The 25,932-nt window shown below is 41.6% G+C and overlaps 1 protein-coding gene across 7 annotated transcripts in view; it reads right to left on the bottom strand.

The window, feature by feature from the left end:
- LOC122540348 (uncharacterized) overlaps window positions 1–25,932 on the bottom strand; it is a 263,160-nt gene that overhangs the window by 224,751 nt on the left and 12,477 nt on the right. For 6 of the 7 annotated variants that reach the window (XM_043675939.2, XM_043675945.2, XM_087980440.1 and 3 more), the window contains exon 2: window positions 21,616–21,713. In XM_043675939.2, the coding sequence (XP_043531874.1) occupies window positions 21,616–21,708 (93 nt within the window). In that variant the 5' untranslated portion in view covers window positions 21,709–21,713. The remainder of the gene's footprint in view (window positions 1–21,615; window positions 21,714–25,932) is intronic. The other variant, XM_043675941.2, reaches the window with a different exon arrangement.

A 25,932-nucleotide genomic window follows, 5' to 3' on the forward strand; every position in this document is an offset into this window, starting at 1 on the left:
CTCAGTCTCATCCACTCCTTTCATGACATTATGCACTGTACTTCATTCTCCAAATGCATCAGAAATGGTGCATCTGTTTGATGGCACAACTTCTGACAGTTTTAGATTGAAGAATGGAATGAAACAGGGATGTAGCCCAGCCCCATTTTGTTTAGTTTTTTCTTCTCCATGCTTCTGACCTTGACCTTTCCTGCTGACATGGGTGGAGGTTACCTGCACAATAGGTCAGACAATATTCTTTTGCCATGCATTCAGACTGAAAAGTGAAGAGAATGTACATGTGTTGATAAGAGAATTTCTCTACATTGTTGCACTAGTTGCTCTCACACAGAAATTTAGCTACAAAAGATCTGCAGATTATCTCTGCAATGCCTGCAACTTGTTCTCACTTTTAAAAAGCAGCAAAAAAACCATGATTATTGGATAGGGTGTCACATCTCTATCCTTGATCATCTGAAATAACACCCCTGTGAAACTTGATGGGCTGAATGATCTATGTTTGCTCCAATGCTTTATGATCCAAGTGGTTGGCAAATTCTACTATCATGGAGCCATAATAACAGACAACCTAACAGGCAAAACTCAATAAAAGCATAGAAAAACTAAATGACCACCTCTGGCTGATTCAAGAAATATACATGGAACAACATGAAGCTGACTCTTAAGACTCTTAAACCAAGATATTTTTCCTAGCACCTTGTTGCATATTTATGAAATATGGATGACTTACGGCCTTGATGAAAGGATACTCAACAACTTGCATATATGTTGATTGTTGTGCATTCTGGGTATTTCATGGAAGGACAAAATCACAAATGGGGCACTCATCTCAAAAGCAACTATGTGAGCACAGATCAAGTAAAAGAACCTTTGCTGGCTTGGGCATATTCAGAGGTTAGAAGACAGTCACATACACAAGTGTTTTCTGTATGACAAGATAGCAGAAGCCAGAAGACCTTTAGGATACCAAAAGCTCTGTTTCAAATTGGACTGCAAGCATGATGTAAAGGCTTTAAGCACAGATTTATGTTCCCTTCCAGACACCAGGTGATCAGAGTGGAAAATGGCAACATCACTTGTGGGTCAGAATGCACCACCATTCAACCAGTGCCTTCAGCAATTTGGCAGCAGGTCCCAACATCAAAACAATCCACAATGACACCGCATAATCAGCTCCTATCCAATACTTGTATCAAAACAGGAATGGACATTTCCACCATCAGCTAAAGTGTACTAGATGAAGCTACCCCTTAAAAAAATGAAGCATATTTTCTACACGTCCATCATTTTAAATATGGTTTAATGCTGGCAATGCTGATATTTAAGTTGCTCCTATTGATCATAGATTATGACAGGATAGAATCAAGCAGTCACAGTATATTCCAACGAAGTGGAAAGATGAGGGCATAGTGCAGCTGCTGCTTCTGCCCACCCCTGCCCTCTTGACTTTAGGTTGTGTTAAAATAATTTCTAGGTGCTGGAGAAGTCCCAGCCAAAACATCATGGCAATTTGAACAAGAGACCACCATCAACAATTAAGAAGGCATTTCCTTTAGTGTCAGTGCCAGCCCCTTGAAAGGGCTAACCTTTCACTGAATGCTTCACAGCTGATTCAGGATTGAACACTATCATTGAACTCAGCAACTTGAATTCACATCTTTGTCGTTGACCTCGTTCACTGTTCTAATGAAGCTCGAGAGAGAGAGACTTAAGGAATCCTAACCCTTCAAATTGAGCACTTCATTTACAGCCTTTTGAGATCAACATTTGGAACAACCTATTGCTCACAGTCTATTGGTCAGTAAGTGCCAGTAAAAATTCTGCTGGTATCACTTGCAGCTCCTGAGGATATATCTTTTATTTCTTTACTTGTTCCATTAACACATCCCTTTTGTCCTGGATCAGCATTTCCATTCCTCCCACATCTACCCTATGTCAGACTTTCACTTTTGTTGATAATGGTCCCTTACTGAATTTTGAGATGATGTATGTGAATTTTTCTTATAAATCCAACACTTAGGCTTACTCTCTGCAATTGTGGGGTATTGCACATTATACTGATGTTTTGACCGTGGTTTCTCCTGCACCCAGGAACTTCCTTGGCACAACGTAAAGTCAAAAGGGCAGTGGCAGGCAGAAGAAGCAGCTACCTTTCTGACCTTGATGGAATACATATAGCTGCTTGATTTGGGTGGAAACAAATAATTTTTAGTTAATTTTCAGTCTAATGTACTGTTGAACAATTGCCAGCATCCCTTTAGTACCTCATTCAGGTGGTCATTTTTCATAGGTATTGTCTGATGGGTCATTTGACTGTACAGGCATCACAGTCAATCAAATCTTTTACTCATCCAACTAGCAAAATTCCATCAGACACTAGTGGAAAGTGATCAAGATTATGCTGAACCAGTATCTTATTCTTCCCACCTTATACCAGTGTATTGAAGCAATTGACATGTCCCAATTGCTTCCTCAGCCAAGATTGTTAACTCAGAACAGAGAGTAGTGTGAACCTCAGATCTTCTGCTTTATATACCTCAGTAATCCCTACACTAGTGGGGGCAGCTACAATCATTTTGTTTTCAATTCTATTGAAAAATCACAAAACCACAATTATGTTATATACAATAATGCAAGATTTACTTCAGGGTGGAAAGCAGAATTAGTTTCAAAGAAAACATTTTAGATTGTTTAAATGAAATGTTTGCAAAAATACAAGTTTAGATCATGTTTATTTTGTGTCTGAATAATGATCTTGACCAAATATTTACTTTTCATTTTTCCCTGATGTGACACTTTTGCAGTAATATAGCTTTATCTTTCATAAATATCTTGAAGTCCCAAAAGCAGATGAGATGGCTGCTGAAGACAACAAACTGTGACATTACTGTTTTAATAAAGCAGAAACATACCATACCACCCTGGACCATTCCCAAGTTATTTGGTCATTTTCTGGTAAAGGATGTGACATCATGAGCTGTTTCCTCCTAGTACAGTGATTTACTGTTAACTGCATCCCACAGAGATTTATTCACTTAGATGGTGAATTGAGGTTTTTAATTCAGAGTCTGTATAATGTTTCAATGTAAAACTACAAAACTTTGTCAGGCTACCAAAATAGCGACGTGATTTGAAGTTTATAGGTGCTACAATCAACTCCCATTATCACACTGTGACAATTCAAATATAGAGTAATCAACCAATAATGGCAGCAGGCAGACTGATTTTCTCCATGACTATCCTGTTTAAATAGTTACGATACAGGCCTCTTATTTCAAATCCTGTTTTAGTTCAACTGGAAATATTTTTCAGTCCTGCTAGTGAGATTTACATAAGTCAAAAAAGGTCCCATATCCTATTCCCTCTAAGTTATCTGCTCTGATCTACAGCTAAGACCACAACACAATTAGCTTCAGTATAATTGAATTATGAAAGGGGGAAAAAAAATCAGCCACAGTTCAAGATGCTGTTGAAAAGTCTGTATTTGTGGATATGAAAGAAAACAAGATCAGGTCAACATGTAATCGGTGTTCCTTCTGTTCTGAATAACCTGTAAACTCACTTCCAGTCTCACCCAACAAGAATGAACAAAAAAGACTTGCCAGAAGATAGCTGGCACATTTGAAAAGTATACATCATCAAGAGGGCATTGTTTCAGGACAGAGGGGAAAAAATTGGAACACAAACAAATAAATACATTTTCATTCATTGTAATTTTAATTCTTCTATTCTAGGTTTTAATTTCATCAGATCAAAGAGTAGGCTGAAAGGTCTAGGAGCAGACTGCCAGATTTTCAGCTTAAAAGAAAATGCGTCTCCACTGAAAATCAAGCTATCCTTCTGTCTAAAATCGAAAACAACAGGACTTCCAAAACTGCAAGTGTGCAGTTCACCTCCTTCATCTTGTAGCAATCTATAATCCCCATTATCAGTATTCTCTTATAACTATTACTAGCAAATAATATCCCCGTTATTTTATAGGCTGTGTCTAGGAACACAAATATTATGCAAAGCAGCTGAATTTTAATTAGAATGCAAGACTAATTCATTGCTCCACTGTACCTAACATTCAAAGACCAGCATTACCATTATCTCGCTGCTGAGGACTATATTATCAGCCCTTACATTTGGTGCAGTCTTGCACAATAGACTTTACTCTTTCCCCTTGGTTTCACAATTTAAAAATATGTACTCATTGGTCACAATTTCCTCCAATAGCACTTATCGTAAATGATGTAAGACTAATCAGAGACAGGCATTAAAATATTCTTAACTGAGAAACAAAAATAGCAGTAAAAATGTAACTGCAGCAGTTGAAAACAAAATGAACTTTAACAATTATACTCCATGCAATGATCAATAAAGGCAAGTGTACCGAATGCCTTCTTCACTACCCTGGCTACATGTGACTTGACTTTCAAGAAATTATGAACATACACCCAAAAGTCTTTTTGTTTGCCAACACTCCCCAGAACCCTACCGTTAAGTGTATAAGTCCTACCTTAATTTGCCTTACCAAAATGCACACTTCACATTTATCTAAATTAAAACCCACCAGCCCATCTGATCAAGTTCCCGTTGTATTCTGAGATAACCTTTTTCACTGTCCACAACACCAATGTTGGCGTCATCGGCAAACTTACTAACCATTCCACCTATTTTCACATCAAAATCACATATAATTGACAAAAAGCACTGGACACAGCACCAATCCTTGACAGCTGGTCACAGACCTCCATTCTGACAAACAATCCTCCACCACCATCTTCTGTCTGCTACCTTCAAACCAAAGTAGTTTTGTATACAAATGGCTAGATCTCCCTGCATTTCATGTGATCTAACCTTCAAGAAACTCAATTAAGTTAGTGAGACATGACTTCCCACACACACAGCCATGTTGACTATCCCTAATCAGTCCAAATACATGTAAATCCTGTCCCACAGCATTCCCTCCAACAACTGGCCCACTACCAATGTCACCCTCACCGGTCTATAATTCGCTGGCTTTTCCTTACCACCTTCCTTAAATAGTGGCACCACATTAGCCAACCTCCAGTCTTATGGCACCTCACCGGAGACTGTCGATGATACAAATATGTCAGCAAGGGCCCAGCAACCACTTCCCTAGTTTCCACAGTGTTCGAGGTTACACCTGATCAGGTGCCAGGGATTTAGCACCACCTCCTCTGTAATATGGACATTTTTCAAGATGTCACTATTCATTTCCCCACCTTCTAATCATCCACTAATGCAAAATATTAGTTTAGTATCTCCCCCATCTCCTGCAGTTCCACACATAGGCGGCCTTGCTGATCTTTAAGAGGGCCTATTCTCACCCTAATTACTCTTTTGCCCTTAATGCATTTAAAGTCATTGAGATGTACAGCACGGAAACAGACTCTTTGGTCTCAACTATGCCAAACAGATATTATATATAAATCGTGTGCCATTTGCCAGCATTTGACCCATTTCCCTCTCAATCTCTCCTAATCATATACCTATTCAGATGCCTTTTAAATGTTGTAATTGTACCCGCCTCCATCACATCCTCTGGCAGCTCATTCCATACACATACCACCCTCTATGAAAAAGGTTGGCCCTTAGGTCCGTTTTATATCTTTCCTCTCTCACCTTAAATCTATGCCCTCTAGTTTGGACTCCAGAATCCCAGGGAAAAGACCTTGCCGATTTACCCTATCCATGCCCTTCATGATTTTATAAGCCTCTATAAAGGTCACCCCTCAGCCTCCAACGCTCCAGGGAAAATAGCACCAGCCTATTCAGCCTCTCCCTTTAGCTCAGAACTTCCAACCCTGGTAACATCCTCATAAATCTTTTCTGAACCCTTCAAGTTTCACAACATCCTTCCTATAGGAGAGAGATCAAAATTGAACACAATACTCCATAAGTGGCTGAACCAATGTCCTGCGCAGCTGCAACATGACCTCACAACTCCTAAACTCGATGCACTGACCAATAAAGGCAAGCATACCAAACGCTTTCTTCACGATACAATATACCTGTAGCTCTACAAGGAACTATGAACCTGCACTCCAAGGTCTCTTTGCTCAGTAATACTCTCCAGGATGTTACCATTTAGTTTATTTGTAGAATCCCTTTGGATTCTCCTTAACCCTATTGCCACAGCTATCCCAGGTGTTTGCTGGGTCCCTTGCTGAGATATTTGTATCATCAATAGCCACAGGTGAGCTGATAGAGGTTGGTTAATGTGGTGCCAATATTTAGGAGAGACTGTAAGGAAAAGCCAGGGAACTATAGACTGGTAAGCCTGATATCAATGGTGGGTAGCTGAAAATGTGTTGCTGGAAAAACGCAGCAGGTCAGGCAGCATCCAGGGAACAGGAGAATCGACGTTTCGGGCATAAGCCCTTCTTCCTGAATCATTCCTCATTCCTGAAGAAGGGCTTATGCCCGAAACGTCGATTCTCCTGTTCCCTGGATGCTGCCTGACCTGCTGCGTTTTTCCAGCAACACATTTTCAGCTCTGATCTCCAGCATCTGCAGACCTCACTTTCTCATCAATGGTGGGTAAGTTGTTGGAGAGGATTCTGAGGGACAGGATTTACACACATTTGGAAAGGCAAGGAATGATTAGGAATAGTCTGTCTCACTAATTTGATTGAGTGTTTTAAAGAGTTGACAAAAAGGATTGATGAAGGTAGAGCAGTAGATGTTGTCTGTTTGGACTGTCACAAAGCTGGTCCCTTTTTTCTCAAAGCTGTTCCTTTTCTCAAGGATACTGTCCCCTCGATGTTTTTCATAAAACCCTCCCGGCTCAGAGATGACTAGTTTGGTACAGAGTTGAAAAAGGATTTTGAGAAGCCTTTTATTTCTATGTAAACAGATGAGACTTCAGGCCAAAGTGGTCATGTTTTAGAAGTGACCTGTATAATGCAAAGGGAGTGGTCAGCTCTCTAGCTGAGCAGTTCAGTCCAGAACTAGTGAAGAGTCTCCAGTTTCCTCATTTCCCCTCCCCCGACCTTGTCTCAGTCAAATCCCTTGAACTCAGCACCGCCTTCCTAACCTGCAATCTTCTTCCTGACCTCTCCTCCCCCACCCCCACTCCGGCCTATCACCCTCACCTTGACCTCCTTCCACCTATCGCATTTCCAACGCCCCTCCCCCAAGTCCCTCCTCCCTACCTTTTATCTTAGCCTGCTGGACACACTTTCCTCATTCCTGAAGAAGGGCTCATGCCCGAAACGTCAATTCTCCTGCTCCTTGGATGCTGCCTGACCTGCTGCGCTTTTCCAGCAACACATTTTCAGCTCTGATCTCCAGCATCTGCAGTCCTCACTTTCTCCTCGAAAAGTTCAACAGTGGCCTGTATGGAAACAGGTTGCTAAACTCTCTGTCCTTCTGCCCTTCTAATTTCAACCTGTAAACATTTGTTCCACTTTTAATGTATTTTGAGGGGGTTTGCTTATTGGGACTGTTGTGTATATTCAGAACAGCATTAAATCTAGTTTGGATAGATTGAGTTCTGTCAGGGTTCTTTGTTCTGTTCTTCGTGTTTCATTGTGTAATTTTGTGAATAATCTTTTGTCTGTTTTAAAACCTGGTAGTCAACCTAGCTAACGTACTCCAGGTAATTTTTCACTGTACACTTACCAAAACAAATTGTAAAATTATGGGCCAGGCTGCCTGGTTAAGAATGTTTTGAGTGATCTAGCCTAGTCCATAACAGGATTTCAGCAAAGCGTTCACCAAGGCTCTGCATGGCAGACTGTTTAATCAGGTTAGACCACATGGGATCGGGGGAGCTAGCGAATTGGATATAAAATTGCCTTGAAGGTAGGAAATAGAGGGTGCTGGTGGAGGGATGTTTTTTGGACTAGGGACCTGTGACCAATGGTGTGCCATGGCACTGAGGCCACTATCTTTTGTCATTTATACAAATTATTTGGATGTGAATATAGGAAGTATGGTTAGTAAAATTGGTGGTGTGCTGGACAGTGAAGATGATTATTTCAGACTACAACAGGACCTTGTGACAGATGGAGTTTAACTTAGATAAATGTGAGGTGTTGCATTTTGGGAAGACAAACCAGGCAGGACCTATACAGTAAATGGTTGGGTCCTGGGAGTGTTGCTGAACAAAGAGACCTGGGGTGCAAGTGCATAGTTCCTCGAGATTGGATTCACAGGCAAATAGGGTTGTGAATAAGAAGTCTCTAAGTCTAATCAGTTGTTTGATACGCTTTGTCTTCGTTGGTCAGAACATGGAGTATCTGAGTGGGGATGTCATTCTTGTGGCTGTACAACATTGGTAAGGCCACTTTTGGAATACAGCATACAATTCTGGTCAGTCTTTTATAGGAAGGATGTTGCTAAAACTTGAAAGGATGCAAAAAAGATTTGCAAGAATGGTGTTGGGACTGAAGGGTTTGAGCAATAGGAAGAGGCTGAATAGATTTTTCCCTGGAGGGTTGGAGACTGAGGGTTCAACTTATGATTTAAAAAATAATCTCTATAAAGGGGCATGGATAGGGTGAATAGCCAGGGTCTTTATCCTAGGATGGGGGAGTCCAAAATGAGAGGACATAGATTTAAGCTGAGAGGAGAAGATTTAAAAAGGGCCTAAGGGTAACATTTTCACACAGAGAGGGTGTGTCTGGAACGAGCTGCCAGAAGAAGTGGTGGAGGCATCTGGATGGGTATATGAATAGGAAGAGTTTTGAGGGATATGAGCAGAAAGCTGGCAAATGGAACTATGTCTGATTGGGATGTCTAGTTAGCGTAAATGAGTTGGACTGAAGGATCTGTTTCAAGGATGTTGACTGTATATCTCTATGTACACACCTCCCAGCAGAATGAATAAATTGTGATCAGAGTATAGAAGCCTTGCTGTATTGCCATCCCTAATGCAGGTGAATGTTGCACCAACTGCTTCTCCACCTGAGCTCAATAAACACAGTAAAGACTGGGAATTAAACTAGTGTTAGAGTTACAGTAAACAAAACTTACTAAACAAATGACTCCCTTCCCAGAGGCACACCAGATAGAATTTGTTGTAGAAATTTTGTATGTCCATCAATAATACCCTTACTGGCATAAAATTCACTAAAGAGGAGGAAAACAACAACAAACTGCCATTCCTAGATGTCGTAGTAGAGCGAACAGCCAATGGGGAACTTCAAACCAGTGTCTACAGGAAAACAACACATACAGATCAAACACTGAAATACAGAAGCAATCATCCCAACATCCACAAACAAAGCTGCATTAGAACATTATTTCAACAAGCCACCACATACTGCAGCACAGAGGAATTACAAAGAGCAGAAGAAAATCACCTATCCAGTGTATTCAAAAAGAATGGGTACCCAACAAACACAATCCGATTTCTCAGCAACAAACCCAAACAAGCAGACAAAACACGTCCAGAAACTCTAGCCACTCTCCCCTACATCAAAGACATCTCAGAAATGACTGCCAGACTACTCAGACCTCTTGGCATCATGGCATCATGAACACTAAAACAGCAGCTAATATGAACTTAAAGGACCCTATACAGACAACAAGCAAAACTAATATCATTTACAAAATACCTTGCAAGAACTGTAATAAATGCTACATTGGACAAACAGACAAAACTAGCCACCAGGATACATGAACATCAACTAGCCACAAAAAGACATGACCACTCTCACTAGTATCTTCACATACAGATGGGTTCATGTCACACTCAAGTTACAACACACTGAACTTTTGCTTTAAATTCTGTCTTACAATTTTATACTCCACAACCACCTGATGAAGGAGCAGAGCGGCAAAAGCTAGTGCTTCCAAATAAACTTGTTAGACTATAACCTGGTGTTGTGATTTTTAACAAAAGAGAAGCAATTACCATGAAGATCAAGGCTTGCATTACAGATAGCCTATTCCTGGGGTTAAGTGGAAAATCATTAACTTGCATTCTAGTAGGATGTGTGCAACTTGTAATTCTCTTGTGTGAAGATCTTTTCTTTGAGACAGCTATCACTGTGGCAGGTTATAACACAACAGTTGGCATTCCAGATGAACTTTCCCTCTAAACTGTCCAGCAGCGTGTTCCTAGGTTCAATGCACAATGATTATATGCTGATCACAGCATTGACTTCCGATTCCAGACGTTTTTGCTGTGCATAGATCTTGGAGGTGACATAGAGGGAAATTAGAGAGAACACTGTCCCAGACCCAACAGGAAGTACCTGGATGTTGATTTCACAGATGTTTCTTCACCATAGAATCCCCAGTGTGGAAACAAGCCATTTGGTCCAACACTGACTGTTGGAAGAGCATCCTAACCAGATTGTAACCCTGCACTCCTCATGGCTAATCCATTCCTGGACACAATGGACAATCCATCTAACCTACATATCATTGAACTGTGATAGGAAACCAAAGCACTCAGAAGGAAACCCCACAGACACATACAGAATGTGCAAACTCCACACAGACAGTCGCCTAAGCCTGCAATTGAACCAGGCTCCCTGGCGCTGTGAGACAGCAGTGCTAACCACTGAGCCACCGTGCCGCCTCAAGAAATAACATTTCCTGTTGGGAGGAAAACTTGGGCGACTAGAGTGGGAGCATGGAATAATAACAGGCTTAGGTCAAGCACAGGAAGCATACCCAGTTGTCTCCTTTTACATCACCAGGTTGGATCCACAACATGTGCATTTTTTTTGAAAGATTAAATGAGGCACTGTCAACTTAAGGTAAACTTTTGAACCCAGGATCTCCTGTTTACCTGGCAGGCATTTTAACCAACTGAGCCACAGCAGCATACCAATCTGGAAGACTATTAAGTCCAGTCATATGGTTATAGCAGCTGCATTTGGGTTGTTCACTTTTTTAAACAAGTTGTGAAATATATTGATATGTATTGTCAATTTTTTGTAATCTGTAATAGTAGGCCAGACTAAGTGATAATGGATCAGCAGCCCTTTTTGCATTCCTATTGACGTCAATGAAAATTAAATTTGGACAAACTTAAAACGGTCTTCTATTCACCAGCAATATCAACAACTTCTTTTATTAAATATACTAACGTAAGAGAAATATAATCTGAGTGTCATGCACATTAATGTAATATAAAGACCAGTTCTGTTTCAGGAACATTACAAAGTAAAATTTAGTGCAGCCAAAAATTTGGTAGAAGAAGTAGGTTTTGAGAAGTGTCAAAGAAATAGAAGCAGAGAAGGTTATGGGGTGAAGTTAAGGAGGGAATTACGGAATTTGATAGCTAAAAGGTATGTCAACCAATTGTGCAGTGATTTAAAATTCTGCACTCTAATAGGACCATAATTAGAGGGAAACATATTTTAGAGGGTCATGGGACAGAAGAAGATTACAGAGATGGGAAGGGACAAAGCTATTGTGGAATTTGAAGGAGACTATAAGAATTTTACAATTGTGGTGCTGCTTATCCAGGAGTGAGCATAGAAAGCGTGTATGGGGTGATTGGGCAATAGGATTTGGTGCTTGTCAGGAGACAAAGCAGTAGACTTTTGGATAACCTTAAGTTTACCAAAGGGTAGAAAGTGTCAGGATTGCATTGGAATAGTCTTGCCTGGAGGTAAACAAGGCACAGACAGGGTTTCAGCAAGCTGATTGGCTGATGCAGAGACAAATCAGGTAACGTTGTGGAGGCTGGGGTCATCGTGATGGAGTGAATCTGTGGTCAGCTGTTCATTTTGCATGGATAACACAGATCGTGAACAGTCTAATTCAGTTGCAATTTATTGCTAAGAGGAGGGTTGGAAATGGCAGCTAGAGAATTGAATTCGTAGCAGGAACTAATCGCAATGCTTTCATCTTCCCAGTGTTTAGTGGTGGAAAATTCTGCTTACCCAGTGCTGGAAACTGAATAAGTAATCTGACAATTTAGAAACAGTGGAGGAGTTGAAAGGTGGTGAGATGGGGAGACAGGGTTATCAGATGGCACTGAAGGGATGCAAGTATGTGAGATACAAAAGATGCCAAAGGTAGATGCTTTGGGATCACCAAGCTGTGGAAACTCAGAAGAAGCCAATACACAATTCTCAGAATACAATTGGGTAATAACAATATATATGGTCATTTGGAGAGGTGCCAGTTTTACACTGCCTCACCCATCCCCAAGTTCACCATTTGAATTATTTTAACCTCACCACGCCTGTCATCCCCACCGTGCCTTCTCTGCTCAATGTTCCCACATAGGGCATGCTAGGATCTAGCCTAGGTTTAGGGGTAAAATTTGGCGAGAAGACACTTATGCTTTCTCCTTCTAATTTCCACTTTCTCTGTTTATATGTTGCCATTTTCGCATCTAGCTCTTTTGCTTCATAACTAACTGTTCCGATCCAAAAGTGAATTCTAGCAGAGGCAGGGTTCCAATCTATGTTACCCAGTCCCTGCATTAGCACAGTTGATATATTTTCTGCTCCGAAAAATCATGAAAACATCTTTTGTTTCATATAATGTATTAATAATGGCAGTAGTATGCAAAATTGTAAAATCAAGGTATGGTTATACAGGTTGTAAATTTGTTCACTGAGCTGGAAGGTTTGTTTTCAGATGTTTTGTCACCATGCTAGGTAACATCAGTTAGCCTCCAGTGAAGCACTGGTGTTCTGTCCTGTTTTCTATTTATGAGTCTTAGTCTGTTAAATAGAAAGCAGGACAGAACACCAGCGCTTCATTAGAAGCTCACTGATGATGTTACCTAGTATGGTCTGGAAACAAACCTTCTGGCTAAACAAGCAAACTTACAACCTGAACCTCAATCTGAGCCACAAATCTTAAAAATCGCAAGTGGATTATTCTGCACTTAGCCTATTCTGACGAATGTAAAAGTGTCAACGTTGTTTTTGTACGACTAATACAGTCGAGCATGTCGATTTGGACACTGTTTGCCAACCTCTCGAAGAGGGGGGCCAGAGGTGGTGTCGCCCATAACGGCAGGCAGGGGTGGGTGGGTGGCAGGCAGGTAAGGCACCGATGCTTCGTCGGGGGCTTGCTGATGTTGCCTAGCATGGTGATGAAGCATCTGGGAATGGATCTGCTGGCTCGGCGATCATACTTACAACATGATCCACAACCCAAGCTACAAATCTTCTCCAAAATCACAATCATTCTTGTAAAACTCCTCTGGAATCCCTTCATGGTCAGCACATTTTTCCTGAGATATGGGGCCCAAAACAGATCTCAGTATCCCAAATACAGTCTGACCAAGTCTTATACAGCTGGAAAAACACAGCAGGTCAGACAGCATCGGAGGAGCAGGAAAGTCAACCTTTTGGGTCTGGACCCTGATGAAAGTTTTCCAGCTCCATATTTTATCAACTGACTCCCAGCACCTGCAGTCCTTACTATCTCCAAGACTTGTACATCCTCAGTCGGACATACTTGCTCTTGTATTCTAGCCGAAAATGAGTTGCTGGAAAAGCGCAGCAGGTCAGGCAGCATCGAAGGAGCAGGGGAATCGACGTTTCGGGCATGAGCCAATCTTCTGTGCCTGCCCATATGTACTCCTAACACCATGGGCTCTTATCCTACTTGGCAGCATCCTGTGTGGCTCCTTGCCAAAGGCCTTTTGGAAATCCAAATAGATCTTGTCCACTGACTTTCCTTTGTTTAAATTGCTCATTTCCTCCTCAAGGAATTCTAATACATTTGTCAAAAATGACCACCCTTGACAAAGCCAAGCTGACTCAGCCCTATTTTACCATGCACCTCCAAGACGTCCACAATCTCATGCTTAATAATGGACTCTAAAATTTTACTAACAAGCGAGGTCAGGCTAACTGGCTTATAGTTTCCCATCTTCTGCCTCTCTCTAAATAAAAATGGCATTACATTAGCTATTCACCAATCCTCTGGGACCCTCCCTGACTCTAGTGATTCCTAAATGTTCACCACGAACGCCTCCACAATTTCCTCAGTTATCTCCTTTAGAACTCTGGGATGGAGCCCATCTGATCTGGGTGATTTACGCACCTTCAGACCTTGCAGCTTTCCCAGCATCACCTCCTTAGCGATGGCTACTACAGTCAACTCTACCTTCTGTCTTGAAGTTCTGAAATGCTATTGCTGTCTTCCATTTAGAAGATTGCAAAATACCTCAAGTTCCTCCGCCAATTCTTTATTCACCATTTTTGTTTCTCCAGCCTCATTTTGCAGTGGTCCAATGTCTATTGCCTCTCTCAACTTTTAAATCTTTTAAAAAAAAGTCTTGCCATCTTCTTTCATATTGCTAGCTAGCTCATCCCCACACATTGCTTTTTTTTTTGTTGTCTGCTGCTGAATTTTTAAAGGCTTCCCAATCTCACACAGACTGAATGAGTGTTCCGGTGAACTGACTGTAAAGCATACACTTACCTACTCTATTTCCATTTCCAGCACTTGCTCCTAGTCTTGTATGCTTTGGCATCACAAGTGCACATCTTAATACGATTTAAATGTTATGAGGGTTCTGCCTGTACCATCCATACAGGTAGTGAGGTCCAGATTCCCACTATCTCCTTGTTGACATAAAAGAAACATTCCTGACATCTACTCCTACCCCTTGCCTTAAACTTATGCCCCCAGTCATTGATCTCTTTACCAAGGGGATAATTTTCTTCCAGCTTACCGTGCTGTATAATTTTATACATCTCAAAAATTGAGTAAAATATCCTAAAATGATTGAGAAGTTTCATGAAGAAACATTTGACATTGAGTTAGAGAAGGTGACATTAGGAGAGATTTTTAATGGAAAGGCAGTTTTTAAACAAGTATCTTTAATCTGATCAGAGCAAAGTGGAGGCCTTTAGGAAAGGCATTTCAGAGTTCTATACACACAGGCATGGCCACCACTGTTGGAATAATTAAAATCCAGGAGGCTAAAGTAGCCAAAACCATCAGAGTCTAAGTCCCTCAAAAGATTGTGTGATTGTATGTGACAGAAATAGGGATGGACAAGGTCACAGAGAGAGTTTATAAAAATGATGTTAAATTTAAATTTGAGGCAGTGCTTGTCCAGGAGTCAATGTCTGTCAGTGAAGAGGCAAATGTAAGGACTGTCAGTGAAGACCAGAGTGATGAATGAAGGGGACTTGGTTTGAGACACAGGCAGCAGAGTTGAGGATGATCACATGATTCCAGGTGTGGGTAGGACCATTGTGGGTGGTTCATATGTAGAAGGAACTGTCAAAGGAAATAGTAGATGCAGGTAACAGTTGCAACATGTAAAAATATATTTGGATAGGTATATGAATAGAAAAGGTTTAGAGGAATATGGGCCAAGTGCAGGTAAATGGGACTAGTTTAATTTGGAAAATCTGGTCAGCATGGACGAGTTGGACTGAAAGGTCTGTTTGCTTGCTGTATGACTATGAGTTTTAGAGAAAGGCGAAATAGATTGGGGCTATTTTACCCAGAGAATTGCAGGCTGAGGGGTGAACTTAAAAGGTTTCTAAAATTGAGAGAAGGATGATAGGGAAAATAGACAAGGTCTTTTCCCAGAGGTGGAATAGTCCAAAACTAGAGGGCATGGGTTTAAGGTGAGATGGGGAAGATTTAAAGCCAATAAAGGGGCAACTTATTCATGCAGAGGGCGGTACATGTATGGAATGTGTTGCCAGAGGAAGTGGAGGAGGCTGGTACATTTACAAATTTAAAAAGGCATCTGGATGGGTATATAAGTAGGAAGGATTCAGAGGGATATGGACCAAATGCTGGCAAATGGGACTAGATTAATTTAGGATGGGTGTGTTCGGCATGGGCGAGTTGAATCAAAGGGCCTGTTTCATGTAACATATCTCTATGATTCTACTGAAAAACTTCTGTTAAAAATAGGCAAATTAGAAGACATTTTTTAAAAGTAGCTAATCTGCAGTTAAAACTGATATTTAATTGTTCAATCTTATTCCATTCAGTCAAACAAATTGACAAATTTCAATTTCTGAATTGAAATTACAAAGTAAGATGATAGTATATTAATGCTTAACACTTTAAATGCTTTTAAAAAATTCTTTGTCTTCATCCACAAACTTAATGATAGCATTAACTGACAAAATCTTATGGTACCTCACAGCATAATTTCAAGACCTGCATTTTTGCAAAACCATAATTAAATGATAGCAATTACAGAAAACTAAAGGTGTCAAGTCATATGGGGGAAGGGTGTTGGGGAGGTGCAGGTGTTTATGTTGAGTTATAGGATCAGTTGCGATTAAGCTGCACAGCAACGTAGGTTCAAAAGTATGGAATGGTCTACTCTTACTCCTACTTGCACTGTTTTTAACTTATTATCAACATGTTTAAATCACAATTTCTCAATTTATTGTTTATGTTGTTCTTTAGAATATTGATAATGTATTGGTTGTGTGTTGAGTTGAATTATGCAACTTCTGGTTCTGCTAATGCCCTGGATGTTCTGTTGTCCATATAAACAAGCCAAGTGTAACTGCAGTGAAATTTGAATTATTCAGGATTCCTGAATGTAACTAATGAAGTGTGAATAACTCAAAACCTCCTGAGTTTAATTGCTCTCTGTGATGCAGGAACTTTTCAACAATTGACTCTGGGGAGAATTGTGATTCCTTTGGTCAAGTGAAGGCCTGCATATGAACATTTAAACTATGCCAAGCATCTTACCTCATTCATCCTGCTACTTTGTCCTAGCCCATATAAAATTGTAAATGGATTGTAGATTGAGTTATAAGAATTCTTTACTGGTTTTGATGGACCTATGCAGTTAATTAATTGCAAGAAGCATCTTAAGACAGTACCAACTAAATATTTAGGCTTGTATTTGGATAGTACTTTTCACATTACTGAAAGCACTTTGTTGCCATTGAAGTACTTTTTGAAGTGTAATCACAGTAATTCAGGAAACAGAATTTTTTTTGTCACAAACTAACATTGTTATGTTTTGTCAATCTCTGGGAATGTAGATCCTAGAATTTAAAAGTAGCTACATGTACACAAATATCAATTAGACGCGACTAATGATTTTTTAAAAGTTCAAAATGAAAGTGTTAGCAAATTTAACAAACGTTTCTGAATAACCAAGCCAGAACAGATGTAAATTGATTAATATAAACACAAAGATCTATGGATGCTAAAAGTCTGAAACAAAACAGTGCTGGGGAAACTCAGCAGGTCTGGCAACATCTGCAGAGAGAAAACACAGTTAACATTTCAGGTGTGGAAATACGTAAATTGACCATTGCTTAAACTAGCACCATTTTCTATTTCAAAAAATGTCACAGGATATGTACATTAGTATCAACACTATACACAAACTGACACTTTTTTTTAATAAAGCTTCAGTTCAGTGGTTGATTTTTGCCCAGTATTCCTATGACCCAAAATTTTCTTATTTTACAACCCAGTTTGTCAATGAAAATGCTGGTTTCATCATTTGCTGGTGAGAACAATCGATGTTTTTCTGTGACCTTGGTTTCAATTTGAATCAGATGGACAAAAATCCTTTATCTAGCAGCTATCAAGAATCCAAAATGATAGCCTAGAGATGCCGTTTCACCTGTCTATAAATCTCGGCAATCATTAGAAAGTCCTGGAGAGTCAGAGTTATACAGCATGTAAACAGACCTTTTAGTCCAAGCAATCCATATCAAACATAATCCCAAACAAAATTAATCCCACCTGCCAGCTCCTGGTCTATATCTCTCCAAACCTTTCCTATTCATGTATCTTTTAAATGTCTTTGAAACATTGGAATTCCACCTGCATCAACCACTTTCTCAGCAAGTTCATCATCCCATACCTCTAAAAAAAATTTGCCTCATGTCTTTTTTAAAATCTCTCTCCTCTCAACTTAAAAAAGTGCCTCCTAGTCTTGAAATCCCCAGAAACCTGTAAAAGGTTTTTAAAAACTAGACATTTTAAAAGGCAGGAAGGATGTTTCCAATGACGGGGGAGTTCAGAACCAGGAGGTCACAGGCTAAGGATACAGGATAGATCTACAAGAAAGATGAGGAGGAATTTCTTCACTCAGTGAGGAGCCTGTGGAATTTGTTGCCACAGAAAGCAGTTGAGGCCAAAATATTGAATGTTTTCAAGAAGGGGATAGATATAGTTCTTGAAGCAAAAGGGATCAAAGGGTATGGGGAGAAGCAGGATGATTACCCAAGATCATACTGAATAGCCGAAGGGCTGAATCACCTACTCCAGCTCCTATTTTTATGTTTCAATGAATTTGGCCACTAACAAACCAGTTACAAACTGACAAATCCAACTCTATGGCAGTCCATCTATGGCCATTTGGATCCTGGAGTGTCAAATGTCAGGATGCAACTCGCATTGAGTGGAGCATGGGAGTTTGGTATGTGTTGCAGTTTAGTGAAGGGGAGAGGAAGGCTTTTCTTTTCTTCTGCTGCCTTGTTTTCGTGACAACTTTTGCAGATCAGTGGGGACAGGAGTAGACCAAGGCTGGTACATTATCAAGGGATTAACTGAGAAGCACCAGGGTTAAGTAAAAGTCAGAGTAAGAAAAGGACACTAAAGTTATGGTAACAGGAATAAGTCTAATATTAAATAATTAGAAAATTAAGCACGAAGACTAAGTCAGTTCAAGGTTAGGTCATGGTAGGTGAGTTCAGCTGTGTGAAATGTGTGACTGGTCATATGTGAGAAGTTATGGACCCTACCAGCGTCCTTGGTGACCATATGTGCAAAAAGTGCTCCAAATGCAGAAATTTCAGCTCTGTTTTTTGGAGGTCAAGCAGCAACTGTGCGGCTGAGATTTATGCGGATAACATGTTTAGCAAGATGGCCAAATGGCAGGTCAAGGGGGATCACCAGGCAGTCAAACGGAATCAGGCAGGTAGTGCAGAAATCCCCTGGGCTCCTGCTCACAAATGGTCAGGCGATAAATGCTAGCCACCTAGAAACATTGATATCCTGCGAGTGAATAAAAAAAACACAAACAAACAACAGTTTTCCATTTTGGAAGATGAGGGTGCTGGTTCCTCAAGGGAGTGCAGACAGACCCAAGCTTCTGGCATCCCCAGCAACTGGACTGCACTGGAGGAGAGGAAGTAGACAGCAGGGGATTTATTAGTTTGGGGAACAAACAGGTGCTTCTGCAGCTGCAGTTGTGACTCTGGGTTGATGTGATGCCTCCTTGATACTAGGGTCAAGGATGTTACTGAGCTGTTGCAGGGCAACCTTAAGAGGAAGGTGTAAAACTTAGGTAATGGTAAATATTGATATTAACAATATAGGTAGAATGAGCAATGAGGTCCTACACCAATTTTGGGAGTGAGGCTGTAGACTAACGAGCAGGTTGTAATCTCTGGATTATTTCTGGTGCCATGTTCCAGCAAGTATAGAAATAGGAAAATAGGGCACATAAATATGTAGTTCAAGAATTACTGCAGGTGGGAGGGTTTTAGATTTCTGGATCACTGGGACAGTTTCTGGGAAAAATGGGTCCTGTACAAACAGATCTGTCTGCACCTGAACCAGATGGGACCAACATTCTGGCGGGTGTGTTTGCTACTGCTATAGGGAGGAATTTAAAAACTAATTCAGCAGTGGGAGGTGACACATTAGTACAACAGAGACACAGCATGCTTTAGAAAGGGAACAAAGGCAGAAGGAGTTCAACTATTGTAACTTTCAAGGGATTAAGGTGAGGTGTCTATTTTAATGTTAGGAGTATTATAGGTAAAACAGACGAGTTCAGGGTATGGATAGATATGTGGAATTGCGACATAGTTGCTATCAAATAAATATGACTGAGGGAGGGACAGGACTAGTGACTCATCATTCCAGGATACATGATGAGAGTTGGGAAATCATGTTGAAGTTGTACAGGACATTGTGGCCTCTTCTGGAATAGTGAGCAGTTCCGATCGCTCAGTTGTAGGAAGGATATTATTAAGCTGGAGAGGGGTCAGAAGAGATTGTTGCCAGGTATGAAAGATTTGAGTTATAAAGGAAGGCTGGATAGGCTGAGTCTTTTTTCACTGGAGTATTGGAGGTTCACAGGAACTTGATAGAAGTTTATAATGAGAATTATAGATAGAGTTAATAGAGTTGTTTTTTTCCTAGGATGAGGGATTTCAAGATTAGGGGGCATATTTTTAAGGTGAGAGGAGAGAAATTTGAAAAAAGACATGAGGGGCAAATCTTTTTACACAGAGGATGGCTCACATGTGGAATTAACTTCCTGATGAAATGGTGGATGTGAGTACAATTACAATGTTTAAAAGACATTTGGATAGATACATGAATAAGAAAAGTTTTAGGGATATGGACCAGGAGCAGAGAGGTGAGACTAGTTTAGGTTGGGATTACATTTGGTGTACACTGATTGGACTGAAGGGTCCGTTTCTGTGCTGTATGACTCCATGACTTTATAACAGGACAGGGAGAATGTAAAAGAGGAAGTGATATCAAGTCAGTTACTGCAATAAGGTGGGCTGATATCTTGCGCAGTCTTCAAATGAGGCTTTGAGGGCAGAGTTTAGGAATAAAAAAGGGGTAGTCACACTGCTGGGTGTGCACTATAGTCTCCCAAATAGTCAGTTTGCAATAGAGGAGGTAATATGTACATAATTCACTAAGATGTAAACAGTACAACCAAAAATAGGCGAATTATGGGATTTCAACTTAGAAACAAAATCCTTACAGTGCAGAAAGAGGTCATTTGGCCCATCAAGTCTGAACTAACCCTCTGACAAGCAATACACCTCATTCCCATAATCCCACATGATGTTAATACCATGGCTAACCAGTCCAACCGGCATAACCCTGGACACTGCAGAACCAATCCACTTAACGTATATATTTGAATAAAGTGAGACTGAAGAAACTGGTACTGTTTGATCCAGTGAAAAGGCTCTGGGGACATAATATAAAAACATTTCAGATTAATGGATAAATACTCAAGAATGGCCCTTCCTATTATCCTCACATCACACCTCCATCAATAGGATTTAGTTAGCTGACTAACGTATGGAATACTGCCATTGGGGTGGGGGTTCTGAAATTTGAAATCTGGCAATAGGCAACCTGTCTCTGAAGGGCAACCATAGAGTCATATCCAAATCAGTGAAATGAGGCCGGGGTCCAATCTGGATCAGGTCTCAACCTTACAGTTGGGTGCACTGATGGTTAGATCCCGAGAAATAAGCTGTGAGCTTTATTCCAGTGATTTAAGTCATTGAGACTTGTTCTACACAGGCATTTTGCTAATACAAACAAAAAGTGCTGGTGAAACTCATCAGGCCTGGCAGCATTTGTGCAGAGAAAAACAATGAATGTTTCAAGTCTAATAAACCTCTTTTTCAGAGCACAGTTATCCCAGTTTGCTAGGCCTGGTAAAGATTTTTTTATTCATTCATAGGATGAAGGCATTGCTAGCTGAGCCGGCATTTATTGCCTGCTCATCCCTAATTGCTCAGAGGGCAGTTAAGAGTTGACCACATTGCTGTGGGTCTGGAGTCACATGTAAGCTAGACCAGGTAAGGATGACAGTTTACTTCCATAACGGACATTTGTGGAATAATTACTTAACTTTTTATTCCCTATCTATACAAATAAGAGAGGCAACTACAGCATGGAAAAAAGAAACTACAACACTCAGATTTTCTAAAACATTCTGTGACCTACCTTCATTCGCTCTGGAAAATCTTTTGAAAAGAATGCATAAGTCTGCCCCCGGTTCCCAGCCCCAATGATAATCACTTCCACACAGCGCGGCATAGCTGCTGCAATACAAACAGAATAAATAGACAATAGGAGTTCAATAAAGAAGATTTTACAAATAATGAAATTCTATAGTGTCAGGCCTCTCTGTAAATGCTACCCACTCCAAACACTTCAGTTGAAAAATGTGGTGCTCTAAAAACACAGCAGGCCAGGCAGCATCCGAGGAGCAGGAGAATCGACGTTTCGGGCATAAGCCCTTCTTCAGGAAGGGAGTTGGTGTGCCAAGTGGGCTGAGATAAAAGGGAAGGAAATTTGGGGAAGGGGTGCTGGGAATACGATAGGTGGAAGGTGGTGAGGGTGATAGGCCGGAAAGGGGTGGGGGCGGAGAGATCGGGAAGAAGATTGCAGGTCAAGAGGGTGGTGCTGAATCCAGGGGTTGGGACTGAGATAAGGTGGGGGGAGGGGAAATGAGGAAACTGGAGAAATCTACATGCATCCTGTGTGGTTGGAGGGTTCCCAGGCGGAAGATGAGGCGCTCTTCCTCCAGGCGTCGCAAATTCACCTGCAAATCCACACACATGATTTACTGTTTCCGCTGCACCCGATGTAGTCTCTTCTACATTGGGGAGACAGGCCGCCTACTTGCGGAATGTTTCAGGGAACACCTCTGGGACACACCAACCAACCCAAACGCCCTGTGGCTGAACACTTTATATCCCCTTCCCACTCCGCCAAGGACATGCAGGTCCTTGGCCTCCTCCATCGCTAGACTAGGAACCCTCCAACCACACGGGATGGATGTAGATTTCTCCAGCTTCTTCATTTCCCCTCCCTCCAACCTTATCTCAGTCCCAACACCCGGATTCAGCACCGCTCTCTGGACCTGCAATCTTCTTCCCGACCACTCCGTCCCCACCCCCTCTCTGGCCTATCACCCTCACCCCCTTCCACCTATCGTATTCCCAGCACCCCTCCCCCAAATTCCCTCCCCCCTACCTTTTATCTCAGCCCTCTTGGCACACCAGCCTCATTCCTGAAGAAGGAGAAAATGAGGACTGCAGATGCTAGAGTACCAGAGTTGAAAAATGTGGTGCTGGAAAAACACAGCAGGCCAGGCAGCATCCGAGGAGCAGGATAATCGATGTTTTGGGCATAAGCCCATCTTCAGGAATGAAGAAGGGCTTATTCCCGAAATGTCGATTCTCCTGCCCCTCAGATGCTGCCTGGCCTGCTGTGTTTTTCCAGCACCACATTTTTCAACTCTGGTCTCTAGCATCTGCAGTCCTCACTTACTCCAAACACTTCAGTCAAGATTGTGGGCAGGTGGTTTGTCCCCAAGCCTTCACTAATTTCCTGGACTGCTATTCCCTCTAATTTTCTGAATTCCCTGTGGTGAACCACCTTGCATTCACTTATGACTTGTCCACATTGATACAACCAAGAATACAAACCTGATTTGGAATTCAAAGATCATTAAGTCATATGTTTAGTTGAATGTGTTTCAACTAATATAATCCAACAAGTTAGAAACCTGTATGTTAAGTGCAGGCATGTAAAAATTCTTCTGACCTGCAGATCAACTTTTGATGATTAGGTTAGATTACCTACGATGTGGAAACAGGCCCTTCGGCCCAACAAGCCCACACTGACCCTCCGAACAGTAACCCACCCAGACCCATTTCCCTTTGACTAATGCACCTAACACTATGGGCAATTTAGCATGGCCAATTCACCTGGCCTGTGCGAGGAAACCAGAGCACCTGGAGGAAACCCACGCAGACACTGGGAGAATGTGCAAACTCCACACAGTCGCCAGAGGCTGGAGTCGAACTCAGACTGTGCAGCTAGTGTGAATCCTACAGCCTCTCTTCTGTGGTGATCTTCTCCAGTGACATGCTAAAATGAATTGAATTGAATTTATTGTCATGTGTACTGAGGCACAATGAAATGCTTTGTCTTGTGAGGAATACAGGCAGATCATAGTTAAATAGCAAAGATAAGTAAAAAATAGGTAAACGGCGGCAAAAACAAAAACACATACAGGCAAATGCGAAGAGTTTGAGAGTCATAGAGATGTACAGCACAGAAACAGACCTTTTGGTCCAACCCGTCCATGCCAACCAGATATCCCAACCCAATCTAGTCCCACCTGCCAGCACGCAGCCCATATCCCTCCAAATCCTTCCTATTTATATACCCATCCAATTGCCTTTTAAATGTCGCAATTGTACTAGCCTTCACCACTTCCTCAGGCAGCACATTCCATACACGTGCCACTGCGTGAGAAAGTTGCCCCTTAGGTCTCTTTTATATCTTTCCCCTCTCACCCTAAGCCTATGCCCTCTAGTTCTGGACTCCCCCATCCCCCACCCCCAGAAAAGGCTTTGTCTATTTATCCTATCCATGACCCTCAGCCTCCGACGGTCCAGGGAAAACAGCCCTAGCCTATTCAACCTCTCCCTATAGCTCAAATCCTTCAACCCTGGCAACATCCTTGTAAATCTTTTCTGAACCTTTTCAAGTTTCACAACGTCTTTCCGATAGGAAGGAGAGCAGAATTGCACGCATATTCTAAAAGTGTCTAACCAATGTCCTGTACAGCTGCAACATGACTTCCCAACTCCTGTATTCAATACTTTGACTAATAAAAAGGAAAGCATACCAAAACACCTTCTCCACTATCCTAGCTACCTGCGACTCCACTTCCATGGAGCTGTGAACCTGCACTCCAAGGTTCTGTTCAACAACACTCTCTAGGACCTTACCATTACATATATAAGTCCTGCTAGGATTTGCTTTCCCAAAAGGCAGCACCTGACATGCAACTTCATCTGCCACTTCTCAGCCCATTGGCCTATCTGATCAAGATCCCATTGTATTCTGAGGTAACCCTCTTCACTGTCCACTACACTTCCAATTTTGGTGTCATCTTCAAACTTACTAACTGTACCTCTTATGCTCACATCCAAATCAATCATATAAAATGATGAAAAGTAATGGACCCATCACCGATCCTTGTGGCACTCCACTGGTCACAGGCCTCCAGTCTGAAAACAACCTTCCACCACCACCCTCTGTCTTCCACCTTTGAGCCAGTTCTGTATCCAAATGGCTAGTTATAGAGTCATAGAGATGTACAGCATGGATACAGACCCTTCGGTCCAACCCATCCATGCCGACCAGATATCCCAACCCAATCGAGTCCCACCTGCCAGCACCAGCCCATATCCCTCCAAACCCTTCCTATTCATATACCCATCTAAATGCCTCTGAAATGTTGCAATTGTACCAGCCTCCACCACATCTTCTGTCAGCTCATTCCATACACGTACCACCCTCTGCGTGAAAAAGTTGCCCCGTAGATCTCTTTAATATCTTTCCCCTCTCACCCTAAACCTATGCCCTCTAGTTCTGGACTCCCCGACACCAGGGAAAAGACTTTGCCTATTTATCCTATCCATGCCCCTCATAATTTTGGAAACCTCTATAAGGTCACCCCTCAGCCTCCAATGCTCCAGGGAAAACAGCCCCAGCCTGTTCAGCCTCTCCCTGTAGCTCAGATCCTCCAACCCTGGCAACATCCTTGTAAATCTTTTCTGAACCCTTTCAAGTTTCACAACATCTTCTTCCGATAAGAAGGAGACCAGAATTGCATACAATATTCCAACAGTAGCCTAACCAATGTCCTGTACAGCCGCAACATGACCTCCCAACTCCTGTACTCAATACTCTGACCAATAAAGGAAAGCATACCAAATGCCTTCTTCACTATCCTATCTACCTGCGATTCCATTTTCAAGGAGGTATGAACCTGCACTCCAAGATCCCTTTGTTCAGCAACACTCCCTAGGACCTTACCATTAAGTGTGTAAATCATGCTAAGATTTGCCATCTCAAAATCCAGCACCTCGCATTTATCTGAATTAAACTCCATCTGCCACTTCTCAGCCCATTGGCCCATCTGGTCCAGATCCTGTTGTACTCCGAGGTAACCCTCTTCGCTGTCCACTACACGTCCAATTTTGCTGTCATCTGCAAACTTACTAACTGTACCTCTTATGCTTGCATCCAAATCATTTATGTAAATGACAAAAAGTAGAGGGCCCAGCACCGATCCTTGTGGTACTCCACTGGTCACAGGCCTCCAAGTCTGAAAAACAACCCTCCACCACCACCCTCTGTCTTCTACCTTTGAGCCAGTTCTGTATCCAAATGGCTAGTTCTCCCTGTATTCCATGAGATCTAACCTAGCTAATCAGTCTCCCATGGGGAACCTTG

The sequence above is a fragment of the Chiloscyllium plagiosum genome, unplaced genomic scaffold (assembly GCF_037043375.1).
Source record: "Chiloscyllium plagiosum isolate Xiang-an unplaced genomic scaffold, Cpla_swu_hap1 HiC_scaffold_37, whole genome shotgun sequence".
Lineage (NCBI taxonomy): Eukaryota > Metazoa > Chordata > Chondrichthyes > Orectolobiformes > Hemiscylliidae > Chiloscyllium > Chiloscyllium plagiosum.